Source organism: Ictidomys tridecemlineatus, chromosome 3 (genome assembly GCF_052094955.1).
Source record: "Ictidomys tridecemlineatus isolate mIctTri1 chromosome 3, mIctTri1.hap1, whole genome shotgun sequence".
In the NCBI taxonomy this organism is placed as follows: domain Eukaryota; kingdom Metazoa; phylum Chordata; class Mammalia; order Rodentia; family Sciuridae; genus Ictidomys; species Ictidomys tridecemlineatus.
This window is the reverse complement of record NC_135479.1, coordinates 60,484,011-60,508,679: the sequence shown is the minus strand read 5'-3', so window position 1 is coordinate 60,508,679 and position 24,669 is coordinate 60,484,011. Positions and strand designations below refer to the sequence as shown.

The 24,669-nt window shown below is 38.8% G+C and overlaps 1 protein-coding gene across 9 annotated transcripts in view; it reads left to right on the top strand.

The window, feature by feature from the left end:
* Positions 1 to 24,669, top strand: part of Specc1 (sperm antigen with calponin homology and coiled-coil domains 1) — a 272,253-nt gene that overhangs the window by 178,765 nt on the left and 68,819 nt on the right. For 8 of the 9 annotated variants that reach the window (XM_040269588.2, XM_078042956.1, XM_021720554.3 and 5 more), the window contains 6 exons: positions 150 to 223; positions 591 to 769; positions 11,985 to 12,130; positions 14,325 to 14,425; positions 20,376 to 20,457; positions 23,247 to 23,403. In XM_040269588.2, the coding sequence (XP_040125522.2) occupies positions 150 to 223; positions 591 to 769; positions 11,985 to 12,130; positions 14,325 to 14,425; positions 20,376 to 20,457; positions 23,247 to 23,403 (739 nt within the window). Of the gene's footprint in view, positions 1 to 149; positions 224 to 590; positions 770 to 5,564; positions 6,973 to 11,984; positions 12,131 to 14,324; positions 14,426 to 20,375; positions 20,458 to 23,246; positions 23,404 to 24,669 lie in introns of those variants that run through there. The other variant, XM_021720558.3, reaches the window with a different exon arrangement.

Below are 24,669 nucleotides of genomic sequence, written 5' to 3'. Positions count from 1 at the left end.
CCGCTGGGTGCTAAAAACTGAATTTATAGTGGAAGGAATGGACTTGCCTTATTGTCCCTCTGAGGACAATAAGCAGAGCTGTCCCTCTGCTTCCCAGCTTACTTTCTCTCACAACGTTTTCAACTCCTGTCTCAATCACTTGCTTCTAGGCAATGTGATCAAATTGGAGGAACAGAAGTCAGACTTGGAACGGCAGCTGAAGACCCTGACAAAGCAGATAAAGGTGAGTGTGGGTTACAGCTGTGAACAGGGACCTTCTCCACTGTCTCACTATAAATGGTTCCCAGGGTTTGGAAACATTAGGAAAATACCAGTTGCCCTTTCTAAGTCTGCTTTCTCACCGAACATTTCAACAACTTGAGCCTTCCTGTTGGCAGGAAGTAAAATGAAATCAATTGTTCAGTTTTAGGATGGAGAATTCTGTGACTTGAGGAAGGAATTTCCATCTGTGCCTCTTCTTAGTAGGGAGACAACATGAATGCAGGGCCTCCCTGTGTTCTTCCTTGGGATTGATATGGTGAGTCTAGGCCCCTGCCTGCGTGTTTGCCCCAGGAGGCCTTTCTCACAGGTTTGGGCTCTGGCATTTTCAGGAGGAGACAGAGGAATGGAGGCGGTTCCAGGCAGACCTGCAGACTGCAGTGGTTGTGGCCAATGACATCAAGTGCGAGGCCCAGCAGGAACTGCGCTCTGTTAAGAGGAGGCTGCTGGAAGAGGAAGAGAAGAACGCCAGGCTACAAAAGGAGCTGGGGGACATGCAGGGCCATAGCAGGTGGGTCATGGGTGGAGCCCCATCTCCGTGAGTCTGATGAGCCCCTGAACAGTGCTTTGGCTTCTCACTTAATCACTGTGCATGAGGCTGTGTTATAGAGACAAAAGCTTTTGTGTCTCTCTGTGCCAGGTTCTATGATGTCTTTTCTTTGATCAGTCTCCCATTAACCATGCCACTTCCCTACTTGGAACCTTCCAAATCTAGGCTCAAATCACTGCTCTCATGGGCTATTTCAAATAAGGCCTGACATAACCCAATCTATTAAAAAGGATAAGATAGCGTGGAAAACAAAAGATCTTGCAGATTCATGACTTCCCCTTCTCATGTGTTAGCACAAAGGCCCTATTGAACAGGTGTTTAAGAAGAAGGTATTCCTAAGGTGAGCTTAAAACTAATTATGATTTAAAATTTAAAGGGAGGGGGACATAGATAAAATTATAAGCAATATTTTAGACTTTGACTAATAAAATGTTATCTTTCCCCAATCAGGAGTCACTGTCCTTAACTTTGAATATTAGGAAACTATTTTTGAGTTTTTAGATATCTTTCAAATGTAAAATATAGTCTTATAAAATCAGATTTAGTGGGTTCTGAATTTTGATGTGTACAGTTTACCCTAATCTTGTTTTTCCAGGATCAGAAGGGTTGTTTGTTGGCTTGTTTCTGCACCTTGAGGTCTGATGTTCTGTGATCATGAGTGTCATGGCATTGGAAAGAGTGGATTTCTTCTCAGAATTCAGTTCTATCATAAATTTCTATCATAGAATCATAAAATTCTATCATAAAACCTGCTCCAATAAATCCCTGCTTCTTTGTTTATGATTTTTTTTATTAAGTGGCCTCTAGACAAGGAATAATGTGTCCAGTTTCACACTTCAGTCTTGAAAAAACCAGAATCATTATTTCCCAGTCACCCGTCTTCCCTCTAGCCACAGACGTGATTTTACAGGAAGGCAGGAGATTTCCCAGTGTTCCCTGCTGAAAGGACTACAAGGTCATTCTAGTTTGCTTTTGTGTCTGCCTTTGTCTGTCTTGCTTCCATAATGTCCGTCTTTGGAAGAAGAACTAAGTCATAGCTTTTGTTACTTCCTATCTAAAGATAAATGGTAAAAGACAAACCCTGAGTTTTCATGGTGTTCCTAAATAGGTTATTGTATGAGATATTGAATTTCTTCCATAGATTCTAAGATACAGGCTTTAGCTCTACATAATAGGTAATCTCTGTGTGTCCAGATAGTCCAAGGCTTCATACACTCTGCATCTTCACATTTAAAGTTACTTTTTCTTTTAAACACAGAATGTTTCTTTCTCCCACCCACCTTTTTTTTTTTTTTTTTTGGTACCAGGAATTGAACCCAGGGTTGCTTAACAACTGAATCATATCCCCAGCCCTTTTTGATTTTTTATTTTGAGGTAGAGTCTTGCTAAGTTGCTTAGGGTCTCCTGAGTCATTGGGATTATAGGCATGTGCCACTATGCCCAGCTCCTATGATTTTTTTTTCTTAAGCCTATCTTCCAAATCTAGCAATTTAATCACAATTTTATCACAAAACCTTTCAAAATTTTAGAATTGACACCAATCAGAACATGACACATTACAGGAAACCATTGGCATCAGAATGTGTCTTGCCTGTCATTGCATTTGGCAGAACATCAGACAACTGCTGGTGATGGTTTCTTGTCTGATTTTTCACTTGTCTGGTAAGCTGCTCCCCTTAAGGAGTTGACTGTTTGCTGGGCTCAATGGTGTGCACCTGCAATCCTGGCAGTTCAGGAGACTGAGGCAGGAGGATTGTGAATTCAAAGCCAGCCACAGCAATGTAGTGAGGCACTAAGCAACTCAGCTGAGACCCTATCTCTAAATAAAATATTTTAAAAACTGCTGGGGATATGGCTCAGTGGTAAAATGCCTCTGGGTTCAATCCTTGATACATAATAATAATAATAATAGCAGCTGACCATTTCAAAGTTACTCACTGATGGCTCAGCTACCTCCTGCACCTACCATGGACAAGAATGGAAACCAACTAACTCATACCTCAAAGCTCCTGCAGCAACTTAGTGTTTCCATCTTGACTGAATAAGTGCTTGACACTTAATTTGACTTCGACAGTCATCTCATAAGAACTCAAAGGTCATTCTTGGCTCAGCCACAGTCACAGAACTTGCAGAACACCCTCTGATGAGGTCCTCCAAGCACAACTGAGAGAAGGTAAGAGCATCCTGAAAAGTACCTTGACTGTGACATGGGGTTAACTGGTTCGTATTCTCATTTTGAACAGATTGATATTCAAGGAGATTGTTAAGAGCTGGGCTGATAGGTGGGCAAATGAATGATGAGTCTAGATAGGAAAACAAATTAGCACTTGTTACCAAGAACTCAGTAACTAAAACAAAGTGGGATATTATTTAACTGATTAAAGATCTTCATTCCTGTTACATTTTCAGAGATATTTTTGTTTTATTTATCAATTTTTCGAGATGAGGTCTTGCTGTGTTGCCCAGGCTGGTCTCCAACTTGTGCATCCAGGGGGTCCTCCCTTCTTAGCCTCCTGAGTAGCTGGAACTACAAACCCCTGTCACCACAGCCAGCTGATGTTATTTATTTATTTATGTATTTATTTAAATTTTAGAGTAAGAATAAATGATGTTAAGATTCATGGGAAATTAAGGCAGTGACATTCTTACACCAGTGTCCCCTTCCTAGACCTAGCTCCATCATATATAGTAGTGTTTCAGGGTCCCGTTAAACCATGCTATTCTGAGACTGGTTGGTCAACTGGCCTTCCCGTAGTGGGAAAGTCAGAAATGAGTGCTAATAAACTCCATTTATTTGGTACAATCTTTGAACCTCAGTTCAAAAAATCTCTGAATTTTAGCTGTGACCTGTGGGCCTGATTTTTCTGTCACAGAAATTTGAACAAACCTGAAAGCAGTCTGTGTTTTACTGAATATATAAATTAATGAATAAAAGGATAATGAAAAACTTTCTCAACCTTGGCTTTTCCCATTTTGAACAATTAAGAGAAAGGCATCGAAATGAAGACTTTCAACCGGGTGTGGTGGCCCACGCCTGTAATCCCAGTGGCTTGGGAGGCTGAGACAAGGAGGATCCCGAGTTCAAAGCCAGCCTCAGCAATGGCGAGGCGCTGGGCAACAAAATAGGGCTGGGGATGTGGCTCAGTAGTCAAGGGCCCCTGAGTTCAACTCCCGGTACCAAAAAAAATGAAGACTTTCACTGAAATTAAAACATCAGATGTGGGGCTGGGGGTGTAGCTTAGAGGCAGAGTGCCTGTCTACATTTGCAAGGCCTTGGGTTAGATTCCCAGCATGAGGGGGAGTGGGGTCATCAGATCTTCTTCCTAAAAAGTTGAGTTCTGAGGCCTGACTGATACAGAGGAGACACATCACGATTCTATAGGCCACACACAAACTTTGTTAATGAAAGACATTGTTGATGTACTTCGTGAACAGTGGCAGAGAATGACCCATATGCATTTATTTCTCATTCTAAAAAAGTTAAAGCCATTATTTTTAGGATGACTTACACAATTTATACTGTGTTTATCATGTAACACCAAATAAGCATCCGTGGAAGATATCTTAAAAAGAAAGAGGTCTTTGAAAACACTTAGAATTTGTTTCTAATTAAGGGCATTTGCTTCCATGATAGCCCGTACCACCCACTGATTCTCACATTGTCCCAGCTGAAGTGAGCAGTGTGGTGGCTTGTCTTGTGCAGACTCTGCTGGAATTGGCTTGTAACTTGCATGTGCACATCCACGTCACGTCCTAACATCACTTGTGTGTACCTGTGCTGCCCTCTGTATTGTTCTTAGCATTCTAATGTTTCACAGCTGCTCAGCAAGTGTTCTGTAGCTACTGCTGAAAGGGAAGAATGGGAGCTGGAGGTATATGTTCTTGGGAGCTAAGATGCAGTCTGTGATACTGAATCCCTGGCCTTCATAGAGGGGGCCAGTTCCCATGGAATTCCTAAGCAATTACTGAACAGACCCACCTTAGCTCCTACAACTGTCACGACCACTGGCCTTTCATTTGACCCTTAATGTAAAAATTAGTCCTCTTGGTATCCTTTCACTCCAGGAAGCATGATCTCTTCTTTATATATTTCTTTCGTAGTTTAAATTTACAGGTTTAACATTAAATATATAGCCTGTAATTGTACATTTTTTTTTACTTTTTTGGCTGTGCTGAGGATTGAACCCAGGGCCTCATATATGCGAGGCAAATGCTATACCGCTGATGTGTATCCCCAGTCCTGGTCTAAGCCTAAAGGCCTACATCTGCCTCTCTGGTTCCTGATCCCCATTTTACAGATTCGTTTTGATATGACTCCCTTAAACCCTTAGGATTTTTAGTCTGTCATAATAATAATATATATATATACATGATATATATATATCACGTATATATATATATATATATATATATTTAGCCTTGATAATAGAGGTAAGCATGAGCCTCTCTGTAAATGACAGTAGGGCAGGTGTTTACCTGGGCATCTCTGCTTCTCCAACATATTTCTTTGTTGGAGAAGTTCTGCTGGAAGGAGCCTCGTAATGGCATTTTGAAGTCTTTGACATTTTTCTGTCTGAAAACCTTTGACTTCCAAAAAATATTGTAATAGTGGGAGTGAAAGCTTATTGGCCCTATTGTGGGTATTTGCTTTTCTCTGTGGGACAGTATAGGCTGTTAATTCTTATGTTATAAACGAAGACCCCGTTGCCTTACGTCACTCCTTTACCAGCCTTCCCTTCCATTTCTATCTTCACAGCTCCATGGTCTCTGTCAGCTAGCAGAGCATTTGGTGGAAGAAAGACAGTCCAGCCCTTGCCATGATTGGAAACTACAGCCATTTCTATATGAAAGGGGGAGTCTATAGAGGAGAAATTACTGTTTTATAAAGAACCCAGTTGTTTTGTGTACATTCATTGTTCCCCACAGAGTCATTGCAATCAAGTCTCTTTACTTTTTTTCCTACATTCTGGAATCAAATCATGCATGATCAAAGATAATCTTTTTGTCCCCCCCTCAGAAGATTCAGTGTTCTCTTTTTGGAAGAGTAAAATGAAGTTCAGAAAAAAATTTAAAAACAAGTCCTTTGAAAGAAATATTTTATATGCAACCGGAGTGTTCAGAAAGAATAACTGCATAGCAAACTCCAAGTATTGGTGAATGTATGGGTTCTCCTTTTGGAGTTTATTTTTATGCTGCCTTTTGGTATAGTATCTGATAATCTGAGAATTCACACTACTCAAGGCAAAATAAGAAGCCGTCTGCATGATGCCTTATTCTGAAGAAGTTAGAAAGTTCTGCTCCCTTTTATCAAGTCTTGATTCAGCCTTTCCAAGCTGGGGTCTCGCTTTATTACCTCATCTGAAACAAGCTACCACTAAGCTTTGGTCTATTTTCCAGAATCTTCATTGGGCTAAACATAAATAGATATTTGGTTGATAATAAAAGATGAAGTTAACCAGATAGGTATGCAGTAACAGTGCTAACTGAAAACTAATGAAGGACAACTTACAACAAAAGACTTGTGAATAAAACTTACCATGAAAACTTAAAAGATTTTTTAATGCAGAAGTGTACAATTCAGAGTTGGGAAGAACATTTGTAAATGTCTTTACCTGATTCAGCAAAGTCCATCAGGCAAAAGCCTACTACTGTACTTCTCATGTGAGGAGTCGTTTAAAGTGTATACAGTGTAGGGTTGTTAGCTGCATCATGCATGCTAAGGATAAGATAGGAGTTGTTAGCTAATAAAGGAAAAATTAGGATCAAGAATGCTCTTTAAACTCAGGAAGATGTTTTGGGGAATCAAACTGGGGAGTACAGATTCACTAGAAATATTTAGCTTTGTGTGGGAGAGACGTTAATGTCTTCTCTGTAAAAATAATTAAGATACTTGCTGAAATTGTCTAGTAGGATTGAAATTTTTATTCTAGGAGATATTTACCTCAGATTGAGAATTTTTAGAATGACTTAAAATTTACTTGCTGGGTGTTTTCAAATATAAACAACAGTAAATAAAAAAACAATAAGAAAAATGTAACCTCAACTTAAAATGCACAACTGTGTTCACATGCATATTTTGATCTATCTTTACTCCAGGTACTGTTGAATATTTTTATATGTAAGAGTTTATGAAGTGCTAAATAAATATGTTATTATTTAGAAGAGTCTGTTGTTTGATTTTTAATCATTGATCATGTTTCTTCAGGACCTTTATGTTGCTTTGACATTTTTCCTTAATATATTTTCAGAACTTTTTTCCCCTCCATGCTGTGACTCAAATCCAGGGCCTTGTACATGCTAGGGAGTACTTTATCACTGAGCTTTTATCTCTAGACCCTAGTTTCAGACTACAATTTGAAGTAGAAATAAGCTGGACTTGAAATATAAGTTGTAGAGAATAGGTTGAAATGGAATATGAACGTAACTTTTAATGATTTCATTGTTTGAAAAAGAAAACGTGAAAACATTTTTGCATAAAGTAATATTTAAAGCAAAACTCTAGAGTATCAGAAAGTAGTAATACATAGAATTTGAAGTCTAAATTGAAATTTTAAAACTATTTGAAATTTAAAAACAATTAGATTGATGATTTAATAATTTGATTTTTTTCACTGGGTGTGGTGGCTCATAACTGTAATCCCAGCAGCTTGGGAGGCTGAGGCAGGAGGATGGAGAGTTCAAAGCCAGCCTCAGCAAAAGCAAGACACTAAGCAACTCAGTGAGACCCTGTCTCCTATCTCTAAATACCTCTTCTTTCTTTCTTTTCTTTTTTTTTTTAATGTGGTGCTGGGGATCGAACCCAGGGCCTTGTGCATGCAAGGCAAGCACTCTACCAACTGAGTTATATCCCCAGCCCTGTCTCTAAATAAAATACAGAATAGGGCTGGGATGTGACTCAGTAGAGTACCCCTGAGTTCAATCTCCAGTACCAAAATAATGATAATAATAATAATAATATGATTTTTCTTAATTATGAAGTAATTATGTGGGAATACTAATGATGAACTGAAGATATGTGAAGAAAAATAGTAATCCTTTTCCTTATTTTGTCATCATCCTATAAGGTAATCAATGTTAACAGTATGTGTATTTTTCTTTATCTTTCCCTTTACTCATATATCATATAAATGTACCAGTAGGGCTCATTTTTATATTTTTTATAAATTTGGAATTATATTCTACACAGTACCATGTACCTTCACATTTCAGTTGATGTGTCCTGGGCAGTATTACAAATCTAAGTAATTTTAAGAGTTGCATGGTATTCTACGTGGATCTGAGAATATTCAGATGCTGAGATGCCAAGGTTACATTTTTGAATCTCTTTTCCCCCTCAAATAATGGTGTAACATAACCGTATATGGTTGTATCTTAATTTATTAATTTATTTACTTATTTACTTTTGATATTGGGAATTGAACCCAGGGCCTTAACCATGCCAAACACACACTCTACCACTGAGCTACACTCCCAGCCCCGTGCCCCCACCACCACCTTTTTTTTATAGGATGGGTTCCTAAAAATATGATTGCTGCATTAAAGAGTATTCATGTTTTTATTTTCATAGATATTGCCAGATTATTTACCATCTTTAGTCTTTTTAAATTATTTATTTATTTATTTTGTAGTCATGTATGGACAGCATGCCTTTATTTTATTTACTTTTATGTGGTGCTGAGGATCAAACCCAGTGCCTCACACATGCTAGGCAAGTACTTTGCCACGAGTCCCAGCCCCAGCCTGCGTGATGGTGTTAGTCTTGATGAGAATGCCCACTTCTACACAGACTTATCAACTGAGACAAATCAATTTTATTGGATATCAGGATAAGCAAAAAATATATATATTATTAACACTTTGCATTTCCCTGAGCATATTTTTATATGTTTACTAACTGTTTGCATTTTCCCTGCTAGAAATTACCAGTTGATTAGCCCTTTTACCTAGTTTTTTTCACTGAACTGATTATTTTTTTTCTTACCAGTTTATAAATTAGTAGTTATCACAGTATAATATGACTTTTTTGACTACATCATGGAAAATTTCATATTTTATAGGATCTCCATTTATTTACTTATTTTAGTTGTGATGCTGGCAATTGAATTTAGGAGTTCACACATGCTAGTGAAGCACCCCCAGCCGTTATATTGTTATATAATATAGTCTGTTTGTATTTTCCTTTACTGTTTCTGAGAGGATTGTTTTTAGGGCTTCTCCTACCCCAGTATTATGCAAATAGACTTTTCAGTTTTCTTAATCTATTTTATACTGTCTCTCTCACACTCACACACCACACACAGAGAGATCCTTGACCACCCTTTGTGTGTTTAATCTGATGTGAGGTATGGTTTATTAGCTGAAATTCTTGGGACCAGAAGTGTTTCGAATTTCAGATTTTTTTCACGTTTTAAATATTTGCATATACATAATTAGGTATTTTGGGAAGGGACCTAAGTCTTTACCCGAAATTCACTGATATTTCATATACATCTTATACACATAGCCTGAAGGTAATTTTATACAATATTTTTAGTGCATGTGTGCTTTACCTATACTTGTCCTGTGGGGTTGTGTGGAATTTCCACTTCTGGCTTTATGTCAGTGCTCAGAAGTCTTAGATTTTAGATAATTTATATCTCAGATTCTTAGATAATGGATGTTTGACTGTACTAATAAAACCAATAGGGGCTGGGGGTATAGCTCAGTTGGTAGAGTGCTTGTCTTGCAAGCCCAAGGCCCTGGGTTCAATCCCCAGCACCAAAAAATAAACAAATAAATAAATAGATAAATAAATAAATAAAATTCTTATCTGTTTTCTATGTTTATTAAATTCAGGCTTTGTTTTGTGTATCCCTTCTACACACATGTGAGATACATACACACACATACATACATACACACAGAGTTATATGATATGGTGGGTATCTAGTGGGTATTTTTCTAATCTACTTACATAATTTGCTTAGCTTCCTCATACTGACTGATGTTGTTCTAGCCAAGAAGACTGACTGATCATTTGAAATAGCATCTTTGGTATCTGAAGGCAGGGCTTTATGGTTTTCTTATGAAGTCTATGTGAGTCTTTTTAATTATCATTTGATGTTTTGAATCAAAGAGAAAATTAGGAATACCTCAACAGAAGGTAGGATCCTCCATTTTATTCTTATTTAATTAACAAGGAGTGAAATTAAAATTAATTTTTAGAAAATGATCTTCCTTGGAGATACTTTGATAGCAAATCATTTAAGTGGACTGGTAAGAAGGTATCCTACCTTGTTGATGATCTTTGTGATAAAAAGGAGGGGTTTTTTTTTTTTTCCCCCCTGTTTAGACCTAACCTGATTTTATTCTTTTTCTACTGTTTGTTTGTTTGTTTTTTGAGACAGGGTGTCTTCTATGTTGCCTAGGCTGGCCTCAAGTTCCTAAACTCAAGTGATCCTCCTGCATCAGTCTCCTGAGTATCTGGGACTGTGCCATTGTGCCCAGCTCACCGTCTGGTTTTATACTGTGTAACACAAGGAGGAAATACAACAACTAACTCCTTTCAATAAACCTTTAATTTTTTTTTTTAAAACCAAACCCCCTACAATTTCTGATAGTTTTTTCCAAAAAGTTTTGAGTTTGCTAATTTTGTTTTCACTCAAAAGAAAGGGAAGTCAGGTCAAGAGTGTAGGGCAGAGTGGTTTAAGTGTTTTAAATTAAAACACTGCTTCATTTAAATTTTCTCTGTTGATTATACAGCAACAGAAGAAAGCAAAGAGGATTAAGGATGAGTAAATTCAATTGCAGAAGCTTATTAAGGTTTCTTTCAGAAAGATCAGGAAATAAGTATTTTAAACTTCTACTGACCTTATTAAAATATGCTGCCAGAAATATTTTATTTGATCCATTCTCATAAATTAGTCATCTTGCAAAACAGCTGTGGCAATATGATTTTTTTTTTCAGCAGTGATTTAGCAATCAGAGGTTGGGAGTTCTTGTCTTGGCTCATTCACAAGGAGATTAAATGACATGAGATGAGGAAGCCATGCATGAGAGGACAGAATCACATATTCTGTCTTTAAAAGATTCTTCTATGAGTCTGTGCAGGAATTTAGGAACCACACCAAGAACCTACCAGAAAATTTGGGTGGCCAGACACAGTGATGCACCCTTGTAATTCCAGGGGCTCAGGAGGCTAAGGCAGAAGGATTGCAAATTCAAAGTCGGGCTCAGCAACTTATTGAGGTCCTGAGTAACTTAGCAAGACCCTATCTCAAAATAAAAAAATTTTTAAAAGGCTGAAAATGTGACTCAGTGGTTAAGGGTCCCTGGGTCCAATCCCCAACACCAAAAAGAAAAAAAAAGGAGAAAAAAAAATTCTGATGAGAGTAGAAGATTAATAGCACACAGAATTTAGAGGGTCAACAGGATATATGAAGCAGGATTCTGTTGTATATAATGTATTGCACTTTAGTTGGCTTAGGCAAAAAGATATTAAGTGGCTTGCAGAGTTGTTGGGAGGGCTAAAGAAGCAAGACTCCCAGCTAAGCTTCCAGGATGAGTTTGCAGAGTCCCTTATGTCTCCACCATGTTGGGGAGCCTTAAAATTGGGAGGCTGCCTGCCCAGTTGGAAAGCTACAACCACCATTGCCAATACTAGAAGCAACTTGTCTCTGTTACAGTCTGTATCACCATAGTGAATGCCCCATGCCCTGCCTCTCTCCCTGAGTTCAGGTCTCACTCCAGATCTTGCTCAAGTGTTTCTGAAATCTTAGCTGCAGAAGAGTCCCAAAATTTCATCTTTCCAACCTCTGAGTATGCTACCTGGGGTTTGGAACAAATGTCCACAAGCCAATCAGCATCTGCCATTGATAGGAAGCTAAATGTTTAAATAAACATTTGTATTTTTTCATCATTTGCAGAGTAGACTCATTTATTTAGAAGTACCATCAAGTCATTATACATATAAACATTATTTCTGACCATTTCCTAGAGAACACCTCTTTCTGAAAAATTGAGAGTAGTATGTTATTTCCTAAAGATGCAAAGCTGATCCAGGAAATGGCATTTTAAATTTATAATCCTCCTTCCAGCTTTGTGCATTTTCTCTGTATTGGTTCTATTTCCATCCGTTGTCTTTTCCCCATGGGGACATCCTCCACCTTTTCAACTTAATATGCTCTTTACCATGCAGAGCTGTGAATGAAGAATCTGAGCCCTCAGAGGTCGATGCTGCTGGCCGGTGGCATGGCGTCTACGTCACCAGAACAGCTCCAGCACCTGCAGAGTCTGCGACGACTGTTAAGTCACTGATCAAGTCATTTGACTTGGGACGCTCAGGTATTTAATAGTTTTTTCCCAAAAGCAAAGCTCCACATTCAAATCATGTCTTGACACATCATCTCTGCTCCATAATGACCACCAGGGCTCTTTCTAGGTCATGCCTTGGGCAGCCACTGTATGAAGAGTGCAGGAGCCGGGCAGAGGCTCAGTGAGGCCAAAACAGAGAGTCTAGCTCATAGATAAAACAAACACAGCCTCCCTTTCTCTACACCTCTTCCCAACCTCTTAATTTCTGCTTAGCCGCCTTCTTCCTTTTCTGCTTCTTGTAGCCGTTACATTCAGATCACTACTGTTTTCCTTCTTCACATCTCCTGAGAATGAGCAGCGTCAGCCAGAGGCTTTATCTTCCAGGAAATGAGGCATCCCGTCTGTGCATTCATCCTTTTTGTTGGACCCTGGCCATTCTTACTTGGCAGTGTGCTGTTAAGACTTCTTTCTACCTCTTGCATGTTCTGGTGCTGATTTTTTTTTTTTTTTTTTTTTTTTTTTTTTTTTGGTCATTCCTGATCTTGGTGCATTTGCACCTTTAATGCAATGACCTGACAGATTCACAATTTCCCTTTAGTTAAACTTACCCTTAGGATATTGCCAGTTACCGGTGATGGGTTCTGCTCCCTCGAATGTTGAAGTTTGAACATTAGAGGCAAGCATCTAAAGCAGAGTTTATTTACAAAGGGGTAACAGACTTCCCCCCCCACCCCACCCCCCAGGGAGAGGGGGCTGTAGCTGGCATCCTGGTATCCCAAAAAGCCAGGTGTTCTGCTTCCTTTGTTCTCCTGTCCTCTTCCCCTTACCTTTCTCCATCCCGTGTATGTGATTAGCCCCCCCACCCACCCACCCAGTGCTTGGTGGGATAGCCAAAAGGTGGGAAACAGGTGGGCCTAAGGGGGAAGGATAGGATGGTACAGCTCCTGACACATTAATTAACAACTTTATAGCTCCCTGTAGGGAGGGACAATTCCTAGGACTGGTTACCTTGGCAACAGGTTGGAGCAGGGGCAAGTTCTTGGTAAGGATGGAGGAAGAGCTCTGGAGGAATTAACTTTTCAATCCCTCAGAGGACAATCTCCAACTCTCCTGACTCACTCAAAATTGGCCTCCTTGATTAATCTGACTCGATTTACCTATCTATACTGACTGCCTAATTCTGGCTTTACTTATGTATATGAGAAAAATACACATTCATACCACATATATGTAATATACAGAGTTCATTAAATTGAAGAAATGGAATGTGCATCTCTCCTCAGAAACGATCTTTCTTCCCTGACTATAACAAATATGCATTGTATTGGAGGCTTGGAATAACTAATCCTAGGATGTACTTGCTTGTCTCTGCTGAAATAATTTGCAGCTAAACTGGACTCACATGTTAGGCTATACATATTCAAAGATAGGAAAGCCTCATTGAAACTGGAGTTTTGAGATAAGACTAGATTCCCCACTTCACCAGTTTTCTCTGGGTTCTTGTCTCGTAAATTTTTAAGAATAAAATCCATAGACAATCATAGATGGGAAGAATAAACAGAGCAGTATTTATTTAATAGAGAAGAAATAAAACTCCCACCATGCACTAAGGGAGCTGTTAGCAGAAAAACCCATTTTGGTGTGCTAATTTAGGAGCTTATATATGGTTCTGGGTAGAGCATAGAGCAAAATCTATGTGAAAACAGCACGAAGGCTATGGTCTTCCAATAACATCCATCTGGGTTTATCCTCACCTTTCAGTTTTTCCACTTCCCAGACAACTGCAGCTTTCCCCAGGTGAGCCTCAAGGTCTTTTACATTTTAAATAAGCCTTGATAATGCTTATTAACATTTATTTCCACCAGTTAGCCTCCAGGTGTAGTTCCTGTTCCTGTGTTTGAATAAGACTATTGATATTCACTGTGAGTCAGACACAGGTAAGAAATGAATCAACAGTTAATGATTTGTGTATGGGCTTTCCTGTTCCTTTCCTCCTAGAGGAACCTTATTATATAGACATTTTCTTTTTCCTCATTTATCCTATATCCAAGACCAACTCCCACTTTTCCCCTCACATTTCCCCAATTCACTCTAGAGAAAAGGATAATGCACTGAACATCATGGAATATTGAAGTCACCAAAAAAGTAACAACAAATTGAGAACTATTATTTGTGATTTTTTATCTGGAACAAACATGTATGTTTCAATCTCTTTCCTTTGTAGGTGGAACTGGACAGAATATTTCTGTCCATAAGACCCCCAGAAGTCCCCTAAGTGGAATACCAGTAAGGACCACTCCAGCAGCTGCTGTCTCTCCCATGCAGGTATTAGAAGGTCCCAAACAACCACTGTTTATGGCATGTTGTGTATCCTAGATGTTCTTATTTACATATATCTCTGTGGGATGGGGTGGAGAAGACAAGTGTGTTCGCTTTACAAATGGGATTACATATTTTTCTGACACTCATTTCACTTTAATTTTGGAGCATAGGTTCTGTGAGGACAGGATTTTTTTTTTTTTTCCCTTACTGGGGAGTGAACCCAGAGGGCGCCTAATCACTGAGCCACATCCCCAGCTCCCCTACCCTTTTTTTTTTGGTAGTTGTATAGATGAATAGCTTGCCTTTATTATGTTTGGTTTTTATTTTTAGGTGATGCTAAGGATCAAACCCAGTGCCTCACTCAGGCTAGGCAAGTGTTCTACTACTGAGCTACAGCCCAGCCCCTCCCCAACTTTTTTTTTTATACCTTATTTAGAGACCGAGTCTCCCTGAATTGCTTAAGGCCTCACTAAGTTACTGAGGCTGGTTTTGATAAGGATAGGGATTTTTGAGACTTTGCTTGTTTAGAACAATGACTGGCATAATAGTCATATCACAGTAAAAACCCAATAAATATTTGTTCAACAAATGAAGGAATATGTTTTTATATGTCAATATATGGAGAAATAATTCATCCTTTTTAAAGCTACATTACATGCAGTGGTTTATTTAGCTACTCTTCTATTGATGAAAGCACATGAAAGAGAATAAAAAAAAAAAAATGGGAGAAGACCCCATGGACTGGCAATGCTTCATTCAGCACTGGAGGGGCACATTTTTGGGGGGAAAATGGCAGTGGGCCACCTCGAGAGTCTGGGGGCCTAAGCAGAGCCAGATCATTGGAGGAGCTAGTTACTTTTGGAGGGCCCTCTTGGCAGGCAGGGCCAAGTAATGGGAGGAGTTTAGGGTAGAGTGGGAGGAATGTAGGTAACCATGTCTTTCAGGTAGATGTTTAGATTGTTTTGGATTTACCTTATTATAAAAGCAGTACAGTGAAGGTCCTTTTACAAATTTTTGACCTCCTAAGGAACTATTTTTATGTAAGAGTATATTAGGATTCATTCATTTGCAGATATCAGAAATCACTCTAGTTAAGCTAGAGTGATTCAGGGGTTTTGATACTGAAAGGACTGGAAGAGAAGGTTTTAGTCTCTCTGAGCTTCTAGGAAAGGTTCTCAAAACATCTCAAGTTGGCCCATCAAAGAATCTTCTGCAGCTGGGTGTAGTGGTGCATGCCTGTAATTCTGATGACTAGGGAGAAGCAGGAGGATCACAAAGCCAGCCTCAGCAACTTAGCAAGGTCCTATCTCAAAATAAAAATTAAAAAGGGATGTGGTTCCATGCTTAAGTACCCCTGGGTTTAGTGTCGAGTAACAAGACAAAAATAACTTTTAAAAAAAATCTTTTATTTCTGCCAGAATCAGGAATTCTTTCACTAAGTGCTGGCCTAGGACCCCCACTTTTGCCAGGATCTAGGGCCGGCTTCAGGACCATACTGCTGCAGGTGTAGTTCATGCCAGGAGAACACAAGCTCTACCCCCTCCTTCATAATACCATGAAGTTATGGGATCACACACCAGAACCTCCATCCCTGCCAGAGACAGGCAGTATGCCTCCAAGCCATGATTGCTAGCAAAAGCACATTTACCCTCCCTTGCCCCTTTCAGGTCTTCTGAGAATGGGCCTGTTGACAAAAGCTAGGTAGATCACTGGGTGAACCAAACTTTGAGGGAGTTTGAAAAATATACCCTTTAGCTTTTCAGTCTCATGTAATTCAGTGAGTCACCCTACAAAGGAACTAGAATGAAGTTCAGTGAGCCAATTCTGAGACCCAAATTTGTTCTGAGTAATAGAAAATGAATTACTAGAAAAGGAAATGGACTTGCTGTTTCTTGGAACATGAAAATTTTGATATATTACCTTGAAATTTGCGCTCCACTCACATTAAAGTGCTATTTTCCAAGAATTTTAACACCCTTTATACATTTTGAGGATTTGAGTAAATGAACTGTGATATCTTATTTTACTTTGTTTATTGGTAAGGTTGAACACTTCATATATTTATAGATCATTTGGTATCTTTTAAAATATTTTTTTAGTTGTAGATGGACACATATATTTTTGTTTATTAATTTGTTTTTTATGTAGTGCTGAGGATTGATCCAGTGCCTCAACTTACGAGGCAAGTGCTGTACCACTGAGCCACAGCCCTAGCCCCATTTTGTATCTTTTGAGTATATGTGATCACATATGCTTTACCTGTTTTTCTTTTGGGCTATTAGTCTTTTTCCTATTTATAAGTCATCTTGATGTATTGTGGATTTTTTAATATTTATTTTTTTTTAGTTATAGGTGGACATAATATCTTTATTTTATTTTTTATGTGGTGCTTAGGATCGAACGAACCCAGTGCCTCATGCATGCTAGGTGAGCGCTCTACCTCTGAGCCACAACTCCAGCCTATGTTGTGCTTTTTAACATTTGTGTTGATACACATTGCTATTCTTTGTTATATTTTAACTCTATGTATAGTTATCTTTTACTGTATAGAAATTTTATATTTCTAAAATTAAAAAAAGAGGCTGGGGATGTGGCTCAAGCGGTAGCGCGCTCGCCTGGCATGCGTGCGGCCCAGGTTCGATCCTCAGCACCACATACCAACAAAGATGTTGTGTCTGCCTAGAACTAAAAAATAAATATTTAAAAAATTCTCTCTCTCTCTCTCCTCTCTCACTCTCTCTTTAAAAATAAATAAATAAATAAATAAATAAATAAATAAATAAAATTAAAAAAAGAAATTTTATATTTCTGTATTCAATGTTTTCATTTATGATTTTAAGGAACTTTGTATCCTACTTTAAAATATCTTTCTAGATATTAGCTTACTAAAATATTCTCCATTAATACTATTTAAAAATATTTTTAGTTATAGATGGACACAATATCTTTATTTTATTTCTATGGGGTGCTAAGAAGCGGACCCAGTGCCTTGCATGTGCTAGGCAAGCACTCTACCACTGAGCTATGACCCCATCTCCTCTCCATTAATATCTTTAAGAAAGCTTTTGTCTAATTTTCAAATCTATAGAAACATGGGTTTGGATGTAAATGAACTTCACTCTTTTTTTTTTTTTTTATAAATCTCTTTTTTTTTTTTTTTTAGAGAGAGAGAGAGAGAGAATTTTTAATATTTATTTTTTAGTTCTCGGCGGACACAACATCTTTGTTGGTATGTGGTGCTGAGGATCGAACCTGGGCCGCATGGCATGCCAGGCGAGCGCGCTACTGCTTGAGCCACATCCCCAGCCCAAACTTCACTCTTAATTGCTTCCTGGAAGCAGAAATAAATAAGTTGGAAGAAGATTATATTATCCATAACCTCAATCTACATTCACATTTTTTCAAATACAGCGTTATATAGTGAACTAAGTGAACCGCCAGCATACAAAAGTCAAGAAAATAAAAGACAAGATAAATAATTTCAGAAAACTAACAATTTAAAAAAAAAAGATTTCATTAGAAATTCCATAACTTGGGGCTGAGGCTGGGGCTCAGTTGTAGAGCGCTTGCCTAGCATGCATGTGGCCCTGGGTTCAATCCTCAGCACCACATATAAATAAATAAAAATAAACATTTTTGTTTTTAAATTTCATAACTTAAAACACTAAATAGATTTAGCTGTTGGGCTAGGGATGTGGCTCAAGCGGTAGTGCGCTCGCCTGGCATGCATGCAGCCCGGGTTCGATCCTCAGCACCACATACAAACAAAGATGTTGTGTCTGCTGAAAACTAAAAAATAAATATTAAAATTCTCTCTCTCTCTCTTTCTCTTTAAAAAATTATTATAAAAGATTGGAAATTGATAAACTTCTGGCAAGATTGCTACAAAGAAGAGAAGGTATAAATTACCTGTACCAGCAATTTTTATTTTTATTTTTTTGCAGTACTGGGGATCAAACCCAGGGCCTTGTGTCTGCTAGATAAGTGCTGTACCATTGAGCTACATCCACAACCCTGATATATCAGGAATTTTTATTTCATTCATTTATTTTTATGTAGTGCTGAGGATTGAACCCAGCGCCCCGCGCATGCCAGGCAAGCGCGCTACCACTTGAGCCACATCCCCAGCCCAATCTGCATTCTTAACAAAAATTTTTTTGGTGGGGGGCAAGTACCAGGGATTGAATCAGGGGCACTCCACCACTGAGTCACATCCCTAGCCCTATTTTGTATTTTGTTTAGAGACAGGGCACTGATTTACTTAACACCTTCCTGTTGCTGAGGTTGGCTTTGAACTCCAAATCCTCTTGTCTCAGCCTCCCAAGCTGCTGGGATTTTAGGCATGCACCACTGCACCTGGCTCTTAAAGTAAAACATGTTATTATTAACTATAAGCATGATGTATAGCAGTTCTCTAGAATAGCAGCTCTCTATTTTCTCTGGCTAAACATTGAGGTTGTTTCCACATTTTGGCTATTGTGAATAATTCTGCATTAAACATGACTGTAAATATCTCTTTAAGATTCTGATTTTATTGTTTTGGCTAAATATGCAAAAATAGCACTGATGGGTCTTATTTTTAACTTTTTTTGGGAACTTTCATACTGTTTTCCATAGCAATTGTACCATTTTATATTTCCAACAACAGAATACAGGGTTCTCATTTCTTCAGGTCTTCACCAACACTTGTTATTTTCTAGGTTTTTTGTTTGTTTATTCATTTGTTTGTGTTTATAATGGCCTCCTTTTGAAAATGAAGTGATATCTTAGTGTGGTGTTGATTTTCATTTCCCTGATTAGTGAAATTGAGCATCTTTTCATATAACTATGGCCATTAAAAAATGTTCTGTGCATTGCTTTGAATATATAGAGAATGTTCCACAGAGGATAGTCCCAAAGCTGATTAATTATTACCTCTGGGAAAAAGAAATAGATGAGGGAGTAAAAGAATTTTTGTTTTCACAGTTTGCACTTTTTTTCCTCCTTTTAGTAGTATGCCAATTGCATTTACTACCTATTCAAATAAATAAATTATTTTCAAAGCTCCCCAATAGTGATTCTGGTGTGCTTAAAATGTTTTATGTATACACACACATGCACCTCTGTTATGTTGTTCTTTGTTTTATTATGCTCGAATTTAGGACCCCCAAAAGACCACCAGAGACCAGGATCGATGTAAGCAGCAAAGAGGTGTTTATTGCGAGCTAGCTCTGTCCTCCATGTCCTCTGCACACACATAGCAACTGGTGATGCAGAGAGGCCCCGAGCCCAGGGTTTGCAGCAGTTTTATGCACTCTTTGGGGAAGGCAGGGACTTCACATACATCATAGCATCTCTTAGCAAATCATCACACACTGAGGGAAAATCATAAAACAACTCTTAAAACATGATTAGCACATTCACTGGCGGGAACAAGTTGGGTAGGGGTGATTGGTTACTACAAGATGGGGGATTCATTTGAACTGATTGGTTTAAGCCAAGAGGAGTGTTCATGCTGAACTACATGGTTTCCCAACACCATAAACTACTGGGAGGGTCATCTGGCATTCCATTTCCCTGTCTCATGCTGATTGGTGGTTGCTAGGGGGTTGCTATGGGTCCCCACCTAGCCTAACTGAGTCAGGGACACCTGGTGCAGCAGATCTCTCCTGTTACTTGTAGATAAACAACTTATCAGCGTGGGAATGTGCCTAGGAGTGTTCTGTGGGTCTTTCCAAGGACAAAGGTCATGTCCTTTTCTTGGACAGGCTTTGCTCTGAGGTAGAGGCTGGTTTTTCAGTTTGTTTGTTTATTTTTATAACTTTCTTTTGTTTTATTTATTTATTTATGTAGTGCTGAGGATCAAACCCAGTGCCTCAAACATGCTAGGCAAGTGCTCTACCACCTAGCCACACCCCCAGCCCTTGTTAAGTCACAAGCTCACCTGTGCTGTTGTGCCCTTTTGTTTTGATAGAGGCATTCAACTTACAGCAGCTTGAGGCCAGCCAACAAAGGTGTGACTCAGCGCTTAGATCTTCCAGACCTTCCTCTCTCAGGTAAATTACCTTAAACATGAAGTTCTTTTGACCTACTTTTTTGTGGGGCTGACTTTTCTGCTTGCCTTTTCATGAAACTGAATGTAAGAAAATAATTGATATCAGTTTTTTCAACTGATTTCCAGCACTGCATGTAGACATTTGTGGATGCTATATCCAGTTGTGCAGCCCTGAGACAAAAGGGTGTCTCAGCATGCGTGGACCTAGAGACAAATGTCAAACTTGGTTATTGTTTTCTATTACATACATATGTATATGTACATACGTACGTTTATATACGTCTGCAAAGATATATTCACTGATTCTCAAAAGAATATCTTCTATTTTTAAAAATTATTTTTAGTTGTAGATGGACGCAATATCTTCATTTATTTATTTTTTTGGTGCTGAAATTCGAACCTAGTACCTTTTGCATGCACTGCAAGTGATATACCACTGAGCTGCAATCCCAGTCCCTCTTCTACTTTTTAAAATAAGTAAATAAACAAATAAAATTTTAAAATCTATCTTATTTTGAATTTGCCTATGGTTTCCACAATTCTTAAAATATGCCTCTTAAAATAACATTGTCCAGCTGGGGATATTGCTCGGTTGGTAGAGTGTTTGCCTCACATGCACAAGGCCCTAGTTCAAACCCCAGCAACACCAAAAAAAAAAAAGATATCACTGTGTATAATCCACTTCTTACTGTTAAAATCATCACCTATGGCAGTTATAGCCTTATGAAATGTATTGTTCAAATAATAAGATTTGAAATTACTCCTTGATCCATGGCTACAGAGTGGATGCTCTGTTAGCAGGCATGAAAACAACATTAATTTCATTGTACATTTCCATTAGAGCTTTTGGGTGGCCAGGTGCACTTTGAATGAGCAGTAATATTTTGAAAAGAATCTTTTTTTTTCCCCCCTGAGCAATAGCTCTCAATAATGGGCTTAACATACTTAGTAAGCTATATTGTAAACAGATACGGTGTCATCAAACTTTTGTTCTTCGGCATATAGAACATAAGCACAGTTGACTTAGTATCATTTTTAGAATCGCAGAATTTTCAAAATGGTAAATGAGTATTAGCCTCACCTTAAAGTTATGAGCCCCATGGGAGGGAGAAAGCCAAAGCAGAAAATTGAAAGCCTGACTGATTTTCAAAACTGCATAACTTATTACATAACATAAAATAGGGAATAACTTAATTATATGCATAGTGTTTGGTTTGCTTTTTCTAAAATTACAGTAAAAGATATTAACATAAAATTCACCATCTTAACCATTTTTAAATATACTTGGTAGGTGAGCTTTGAACAATAGTATATGTATCCTCTTCTCTATGTCCCACCAGCTTCAAAGTTTCCTATTGGTCTAGAGAAACCATCCTTTTGATTGACAAGATAAATATTGAAGTTGAGACCACAACTATTGCTGGGAGTAAATAGCTCATTGGCAACCCTCCCCACCTCATCCACCACCAGGCACCTGTCTATGGGAATATTATTTACTATAATAAAGAAAGGATTACACAGTGAAAACTGTTTTCTTCTAGTCATTTCCAGAAATTGCTTGTCAACATTGAGGTCATCAGAAGCTACAGAAACAGGGATTAATGTTCTGTTTTTGTTGTTCTCTTTAGTGATGTAAACACTATTTTTCTCGGGTATTTAGAGCTAATTAGCCTCACTCCCAACTTCACTACCCATAATTGATGGCTATTAGCTGTAGAAGTATTGTTTTCTTCTGTAACTATATGTAGGACCACAGGAAGCAACCGCAGGGCTCAGCCTGCTCACTGGCCTGTCCTGTAGCTTTGAACTTGATTCTCTGAGCTCATTTCCTCTATCAATATAAATCATTCTCAATATTTTCTCCTGTTTTCTACTTTTATGGTGCTTTAAGGATTATCTGGTGGATTCAGCCCATTTGAGGACCTGTTTTGACCCAGACTAATATGACAGTATTTGGAACGTTTAAAAGGATGAATTTTGCTAAATTTTTGGTGAACCAGACCTTGTGATTAGAATAACTTTTTTCTTATAAAATTATAAGTTATCATTCTTAGTCCTCAAGATTTTTCTCTGCTGTTGACTGTGAGCTGATAATCATGAGGCATTTTCCTGCCAGCTCATTCTTTCTGGTGCCTACCAAATAAAATAAAATACATTCTTTGGGGACAGGGACAGGGTCACGGCATCCAAACTGAGTAGTTGCACAGCCTGTTAGAAGGGCCCATACTTTGCTTAAATGCTCTGATAAAGTCACTTTTAAATTAATAATCATTTTTTGCCCAGAGGCTAATTTGGCATCTAGGTCCTATAGTTTATGTAGTTGGTACTGCCTAAAGCATCATTAGCAAATACCATGTCCCTGTTTGTATTTTTGTTACTTCAGGAGAGAAAATTGCATGAGTATGTGTGTGTGTGTGTGTGTGTATGTGTGTGTGTGTGTGTGTGTTTGTATATTTGTACTTGAGAATAAAATAAGAATTGTACTTAAGAATAAGTATGATGCTGGGCACAGTGGCTCATACCTGTAATCCCAGCAGCTCTGGAGGCTGAGGATTACAAGTTCAAAGCCAGCCTCAGCAATGGTGAGGTGCTGAGCAACTCAGTGAGAGCCTGTCTCTAAATAAATACAAAATAGGGATGGGGATGTGGCTCAGTGGTTGAGTGCCCCTGAGTTCAATCCCCAGTACACACACCCACACACCCACACACACAAAAAAAGAGAATAAAAGTATGATGAACTGTCAGATTTCTCCTCTTCAAATATAGGTGATTATATTGTTGTTCACACAGATCTTCTGAAGGGAAGAGCTGAGGACATGAAGCCAGACCCTTACCTCAGAAAGAGTCCCTCATTGGAATCACTGAGCAGACCCCCCTCCCTGGGCTTCGGGAGTACCAGACTGCTGAGCGCCTCCACCGGGGGGTTGAAACCACCAAGCAAACTCAGGTACCATATTTTAAACAATGAGAAATCAGAAAACACTGGACTGTCTTCCTTCTGTTTTATCCCCCATGGACAATTTAGTTATGTATATACCTCTTGAGTGAAAGTTATTAAGCTACAGTACCTGAGTCAGGTTCAGTGGCACATGTTTAATGTCAGCTACCTGGGAGGCTGAGGATCAAAAGCTCGAGGCAAATCTTGGCCACTTGGAGAGACCCTTTCTCAAAAAAATTTTTAAAAGGGCTAGAATTGGAGCTTGGTGGTGGTAGAGCCCCCGCCCTGGCTTCAATCCTCAATACCACACACAAACAACAAAAAAAGACAGTACCTGCCTTCAATGAGTCTAAAAGAGGGACAGTAGATACTATATTGTATTATGTGAAATGAAGGGCTGCCAAAAAAAAAAAAAAGATAAGCACAGTGCTTGGGGTGGGTGTTGTTAATTGGATCAAGAAGTCTAGAGAGATGTGAAAATTCCGCCAGGATGTGCAAGGTGCTATCCTGAGCAAGATGTGGAACTAGAACCTGGGCTTCTCAGGGCAGGGACCCTGAGACGTATACAGCAGCTCTCTGTCAAGGGTTCAGTGGTAGATGGATGACTAGGATGTTAACCTCTGAAAAGGCAAGTCGCAGGCCTGTTGCAAACAGTCCTCATTAGCAAGGAAAAGGTTCCTACATATTTTGGTATGGCCATGGGGAACCACTAAGTCTGTGGGATTTTGTTTTTGTTTTTGAATAGTGGTTAAGATTAGACCTGCTCTTTAAGGCAGATTAATCAGAACGCAGTGGCATATAATAAGCATTAGAAAGGCATTTTTGAGATCAGTGTTTAAAGGAACATTAGCAAGAATGTTAAAGATCTAGTGAGAGAGGGAGAGAATGTTGAGCCTGGCAAGATGGTTATCAGTAGTCTGTTCTCTCTCTCACACCTCTGCCACCTCCTCCCCTTTGGTGCTTCTGATCACCTAGACTCCAGTAGACCTCCTTCAGCTGCTTCCTGCATCCCTTGTGACTTCCCTGCTTCTCCATGCTATTTTTCTGAAGCACTGAGTGCATCCTGCTGCATACCTCTCAGAAACTCCCATTACTTTGTCATCCACACTCCTTATTTTTTAGCTAAGCCACAAGTTAGTGCCACCCCCACTCACCAGCTAGAATGGCCCAGTTTTTCCCTCCTTCCAAGCCTACCTAACTCCCTGCCTTTGCAATATAATGCGAACATTTCTGATTCTAGATCTTTATTTGCTGGATTGAAATGCTTTCCTTTTG